The sequence below is a fragment of the Procambarus clarkii genome, chromosome 85 (assembly GCF_040958095.1).
Source record: "Procambarus clarkii isolate CNS0578487 chromosome 85, FALCON_Pclarkii_2.0, whole genome shotgun sequence".
Taxonomy (NCBI): domain Eukaryota; kingdom Metazoa; phylum Arthropoda; class Malacostraca; order Decapoda; family Cambaridae; genus Procambarus; species Procambarus clarkii.
This window is the reverse complement of record NC_091234.1, coordinates 16,985,948-16,992,734: the sequence shown is the minus strand read 5'-3', so window position 1 is coordinate 16,992,734 and position 6,787 is coordinate 16,985,948. Positions and strand designations below refer to the sequence as shown.

At 49.9% G+C, this 6,787-nt stretch overlaps 1 protein-coding gene across 1 annotated transcript in view; it reads left to right on the top strand.

The window, feature by feature from the left end:
- Positions 1–6,062, top strand: part of LOC123746654 (plexin-B) — a 364,020-nt gene extending 357,958 nt beyond the window's left edge. Inside the window, exon 6 of the mRNA XM_069316869.1 lies at positions 6,059–6,062. Within this exon, the coding sequence (XP_069172970.1) occupies positions 6,059–6,062 (4 nt within the window). The remainder of the gene's footprint in view (positions 1–6,058) is intronic.
- Positions 6,063–6,787: the final 725 nt, after the last annotated feature.

Below are 6,787 nucleotides of genomic sequence, written 5' to 3'. Positions count from 1 at the left end.
AGTGAATGCATTAAAGGTTTATCACAGAGTTTACAATCTGAATATTCTGGTAGTGGCTCAGCCTCACTAACCTGCCAGATGTGTCTATAGCCAAGGCGAATTCGCGCGATTACTACATCACATTGCCTGGTCCGGTTACTGTGCTGACCATACAAATACCTATTATTACAGAACTTGTCATAACTTTTAATACTGCAGCTTTCAGGTCTCTGTGCATTTCTTAGTTCTTCTAAATCTGAATTAATTTCTTTAATTTGTATGTTTCTAATAACTGCATTAGATAGTCCAAAATCATAATCAATGTTTTCTTTCCTGCAAGCCTCATTGGCCAATTGATCTACAAAGTCATGTTTTTCAACTCCAACATGGGATGGGATCCACACAAATTTTATACAAGAATTATTATCATTGGCAAAAATTACATTCCATTTAATATTACAAGCTACTTCCGACATACATTGTGATGGGTTATTTAAGGACTGCAGAGCACTTTTAGAGTCACAGAAAATAACTCCACCACCATTGAGCTTAAGGTATTCAGTGGCTAGATAAATACCCAATAGCTCGGTCTGTGTCGTGCTTGCCCAGTTGTTCAATCTCTGTGTACTAGTCATGATCATTTCATTCCCTTTATACACTGCACATGCACAACCTGTTCTACCAGTGCCTAACTGCACAGAGCCATCAGTAAAGGCATAGGATTCAGTCGGTTTGAGAATTTGAAGATGACTGTCAATAGCTTCTAATGTTATACATCTCAAAATGTCAGTGTTATACATTTGTTTTACACTGATGGGAGTATAATGCAGAGAGACCTCCACATCTTTCCAAGGGGGAATATAGTGAACAGTTTTATCAGGGTTAAGAGATACATTCAGTTTCTGAAGATTATAGACACAACAACTGAGCCACACACTGTGGGGAGCTTTTTGCGGCGGATTGAGGGAACAGTCAGAATTGTTTAGAATGGATCTCAATTTAATTTGAATAGAGCTGGGGGGACCATTATTTTTCAAAGTTTTGGCGCAAAACATAGTACTAAGTAGAACTATTCTTTCGTAAATGGAAGGTAAGTTTAGTTCCTTTCTCATGTTAACAATTCTGACAGTTCTAGGACAACCCAGGATGATGCGCATGGCAGCTATCCTCTACCCCCCACAAATGCCCCCTCTTCTCAACACTTTCTCTATCCTCTTCACAGTCTCTAACCTCCCCCCCCACTATCCATCCCTCCATCTCTCTCGATTATGTCTCTCATCCCTTCGTCATTCACTGTCCATAGCGGGATAGGTTTTTAGGGGGATAGGACACGAGGGGGTGTGGTCCATGTGGTGGCTTTTGTGAAGGCCTGCTGGACGTGGCAGGTCTTCAGAAGTTAAGTTGTAGAAGTCTAGGCTTTCTGGTCCTGTCCTGGGTCGAGCGCTCGGCCAGTTGCGGCCTGCTGGAGTGGGGCCCCCCCCTCTGCCAGTTGCGGCCTGAAAGGAGTGGGCCCCTCGGCCAGTTGCGGCCGAAACATGTGAAGGAAAAATATATTCAACTAAGGGAATGAAGCAGAAGGAATGAAGTGAAGCGGGAGAATGAATGAAATGGCACAGGTTAAATGAAGTGAATGAAGAGGAATAATAGCGGAATGTGAGCGGGGAAAGTGAGACGTGAGGACTGTTGGTGACACGTGTTGGGTGTTGATGAACACATTTGACGTGTGTATGTGAGCGAGGGGGGTGGGGGGGGGGGTGGAATTGGATGACGGGTTATCTTGAGATAATTTCGGGGCTTTTTAGTGTCTCCGCGGCCCGGTCCTCGACCAGGCCTCCACCCCCAGGAAGCAGCCCGTGACAGCTGCTATTTTACTGCTAGGTAACAGGGGCATAGGGTGAAAGAAACTGCCCATTGTTTCTCATACATACATGTACATATATATATATATATATATATATATATATATATATATATATATATATATATATATATACGTATACATATACATATCTAATCACCCACACAAATACACACATCAATAATCTTGTCACAAGTGACCAACAAAGGGAGTGTGGGTTGCAAGAGAGTGTAGGGAACAAGGGGGCAGGTAAGGGTTGACGGGTGAGGGGGGGGGTGCGGTTGTGTGGGTGAGGGGGGGCAAGGAGCAAGTGGGACCCCTTACGGGAGGGGCCCAGGGTGTTGTGGCGGCAAGGGAGTGGGACAAAGGGCCACATGGGCTGTGCATTAGGCCCACCACCACCCAGCCTTCTTCTGCTGGGGATTATGTCCACGTTGTAGAAATAGTCTAAGTTACTCTATCATTTTGAGATGTATTTCTTTGTCTCAATAAATATCTTAAGGTTATCTTGATGATTTCGGGGCTTTAGTGTCCCCGCGGCCCGGTCCTCGACCAGGCCTCCACCCCCAGGAAGCAGCCCGTGACAGCTGACTAACACCCAGGTACCTATTTTACTGCTAGGTAACAGGGGCATAGGGTGAAAGAAACTCTACCCATTGTTTCTCGCCGGCGCCTGGGATCGAAGCCAGGACCACAAGTCCAGTGTGCTGTCCGCTCGGCCGATCGGCTCCCTGTACTCACCTAGTTCTCACCTAGTGTGTTTGCGGGGGTTGAGCTCTGGCTCTTTGGTCCCGCCTCTCAACCGTCAATCAACAGGTGTACAGATTCCTGAGCCTATTGGGCTCTGTCATATCTACACTTGAAACTGTGTATGGAGTCAGGACACACAGGACACACCGGATACACACCTGTGTGTGTCCGGTGTGTCTGATGTTTCTCAGTTACTCCTTAATCTATTGCAAAGCATCTTGCCTGGCATCTCGGCCTGTTTCTTCTGGACTAGTACAGGATGAACAACCCAGCGGGTTTTCTTCCTATTGGGGAGTGTTGTACATGCTGCTATGGCGGTGTGACCACTCACAGGATGAGTGGCGCTGCCCAATAAACTCGCCCCTCGGGGCAAGTTTATTGGGACGAGAGAACATATACGGCACGCATAGACGCAATAAAGCACCTAAATTATTGGGATCGTCTCAAAGCCCTCCAAATGTACTCACTAGAAAGAAGACGAGAGAGATATCAAATAATATACACCTGGAAGATACTGGAGGGCCAAGTACCAAATCTACACAGTAAAATAACAACGTACTGGAGTGAACGACATGGAAGAAAATGTAGAATAGAACCAATGAAGAGCAGAGGTGCCATAGGCACAATCAGAGAACACTGTATAAACATCAGAGGTCCACGGTTGTTCAACGTCCTCCCAGCAAGCATAAGAAATATTGCCGGAACAACCGTGGACATTTTCAAGAGGAAACTAGATTTATTCCTCCAAGGAGTGCCGGACCAACCGGGCTGTGGTGGGTATGTGGGCCTGCGGGCCGCTCCAAGCAAGAGCCTGGTGGACCAAACTCTCACAAGTCAAGCCTGGCCTCGGGCCGCTCCAAGCAACAGCCTGGTGGACCAAACTCTCACAAGTCAAGCCTGGCCTCGGGCCGCTCCAAGCAAGAGCCTGGTGGACCAAACTCTCACAAGTCGAGCCTGGCCTCGGGCCGGGCTTGGGGAGTAGACGAACTCCCAGAACCCCATCAACCAGGTATCAACCAGGTATCAAGTAGTAGTCCACACGGACACGTGTGGACTACCCACCAACCTTGCCAGGTTCCGGTGGTAAGGTGGTAGTGATAGTTGATGATAGTGGAAGATGGTGGTATTGGTTAGTGTTGATAGTGGTAGAGTGGTGGTGGTAGTGGTGGTAGAGTGGTGGTGGCCAGCATTAATACTGGCTGCGACAAGAGAGACATAAACGCTGGGACACAGCCCCGGCTGTTAGTCTCCAGCCGGAGGTCTCAACTCAAGTGCAGAAGAGTTCCAGGAACGCCAAGAATGGCGCCCCGCCCGGTTTGCTGCCACGTTTTGGAACATTTTTTGACGCGGCATTATTACCGGGATATTCTGGAGAACCTTCTGGCTTGTGCTATTGTCCCTGGGTGCTTGGCTGCTGTCCTCGCGGGGTTGTGCTCGCACGACTAGACATCACTCGAGTACCGATTGTCAGGCTAGAGGAGCCTTCATCATCGCATCCTGAAGGAGCACACCCTTGGAACCCCTTGGAGTGTGGATATGTGGGCCTGCGGGCCGCTCCAAGCATCAGCCTGGTGGTCCAAACTCTCACAAGTCTGGCCTCGGGCCGGGCTTGGGGAGTAGAATTACTCCCAGAATCCCATCAACCAGGTATCAACCAGTGCCAGCCTCTGTTCCTCTCTCCCACACTGCTGGGGGGCTGATCCTGCTACAGGTTCAAGTGACAACTCCAGCCTCCTCTTGGAACTCCAAGGCAGAATGTCGACACGAAGATCATAGCAACTTCTTGGCTTTATTGAAATTGTTTTCAGGGAGTCTTCAATAATTGAGAATGCCAGAAAGGAAGGAGGGTTATTAAGGGGGGGGGGGCAGAGGAGTTAGATGTACTCTATAGCACAATTACCACAATTACTCGCCTGGTTGTGGTTGCGGGGGTTGAGCTTTGGCTCTTTGGTCCCGCCTCGACTGTCAATCCACTGGAGTACAGATTACTGAGCCTGTTGGGTTCTATCATATCAAAATTTGATATGGTGGTGGTGTATCAAATATGTAATGTATGTAGGATGTGGATGGGATGTTTAAAGGACATGAAGGAAGGGTGTATAATGTAGATTGTGTGTAGGATGTGGTGTGTAATGCTTGTAGAAGGGGAGGAGCAAAACTCAGCCTGGTGGAACAAACTCTCACAAGTCAAGCCTGACTTCGGGCCGGGCTTGGGGAAGTAGAACAACTCCCAGAACCCCATCAACCATGGGGGCGTCTTGTGATTGCAGGGGGGTGAATGTGATGAGGGTTGAGGTTGGGAAGGTTATGGGGGGGGGGTTGATTGATTGATTGATGAAGATTAAGCTACCCAAAAGGTGGCACGGGCATGAGTAGCCCGTAAGTGGTGGCCCTTTTGAGCTATTACCAGTATCAAGAGCTGATACTGGAGATCTGTGGAGGTGCGACTGCACCCTACGTGACGGGAGATGTCTCCCGTCGAGGGGGGGGGGAGGTTTGGTTGACCAGACCACCAACCTCGAGACGTAGTCAGAAACCCGGCTTCTGGGGGACATTGATCCTCGGAATCCCCCTCAAGGTAATATGAAGGTAAATGGGCTACCTATTTACCTACCTACCTACCTTTTGTGGGTTCCGGGAATGAGTCTTCCCGCTGCCAGGGAAGACACCTTGAGCCGGTCGGCCGAGCGGACAGCACGCTGGACTTGTGATCCTGTGGTCCTGGGTTCGATCCCGGGCGCCGACGAGAAACAATGGGCAGAGTTTCTTTCACCCTATGCCCCTGTTACCTAGCAGTAAAATAGGTACCTGGGTGTTAGTCAGCTGTCACGGGCTGCTTCCTGGGGGTGGAGGCCTTGTCGAGGACCGGGCCGCGGGGACACTAAAAAAAAAAAAAGCCCCGAAATCATCTCAAGATAACCTCAAGATAACTGCCCGTCTCTCTAACTGGTTGGTGGTCTGATCCGTTAGGTTGTTAGTGCTGCAATGTTCTCGAGTTGGTGTTTTTAGAGAACTGACAATTTATTCTTTATATTTCGATGAAAAGTGTTTAGTCTTCATAATTTGAAGGTGGAGGTGGGGTCCCTCGATTGTTTCAAGCGCAGGTTGGACATGTATATGAGTGGGATTGGGTGGTTATAAATAGGAGCTGCCTCGTATGGGCCAATAGGCCTTCTTTAATAGAGGGGGCCTCGTAGCCTGGTGGATAGCGCGCAGGACTCGTAATTCTGTGGCGCGGGTTCGATTCCCGCACGAGGCGGAAACAAATGGGCAAAGTTTCTTTCACCCTGAATGCCCCTGTTACCTAGCAGTAAATAGGTACCTGGGTGTTAGGCAGCTGTCACGGGCTGCTTCCTGGGGGTGGAGGCCTGGTCGAGGACCGGGCCGGGGGGACACTAAAGCCCCGAAATCATCTCAAGATAACCTCAAGATTCTGCAGTTACCTTTGTTCTTATGTTCTTATAATTACAGTTAGCTCTGAGTGTACTTAAGTCCTGCCCCCCCCCCCCTTTGTTTTTACAGTGGGCTATTTTGCACATTGCGACCCTCTTGGTCTCGAAAGAAATCATTTTAGTTTGCCAATTTGGAATCGGTTCCTGTAATGTTTTCCACATATAGATTCCGCTTGCATTCCAGGAGATGCAGTTTTAGTGTCAAGTACTAATTGATGGTTGGTAAGGGTTGGTTTCGGAGGGTGGTGGGCGGCGTCTGAGGGGTGGTGGGCGGCGTCTGAGGGGTGGTGGGCGGCGTCTGAGGGGTGGTGGGCGGCGTCCGAGGGGTTGTGGGCGGCTTCAGACGGTGGTGGGCGGCGTCTGAGGGGTGGTGGGCGGCGTCTGAGGGGTGGTGGGCGGCGTCTGAGGGGTGGTGGACGGCTTCAGAGGGTGGTGGGCGGCGTCTGAGGGTGGTGGGCGGCGTCTGAGGGGTGGTGGGCGGCGTCTGAGGGCGTGGAGGACCTAAGGGGACGTGGGTCAGGGGTACAAGGGCTGAGAAGGCGGGTGTGGAGTGCCGGGTAAGCAGGAACCAAGCGGTGGGTGGAGGGATGTCTCATTGGGTATCCAATCGATAGATGATCTCGGCCCCTGGAAGATGCTGACCCCAGCATCTTGCTCGCGCTCTCATTATTCTTATTGATCTATTATTACATCTCGAGAGCAACGCCCTGTCTGCTAGTTCACCTTCCACTGTGTAGTGGGAATGGCA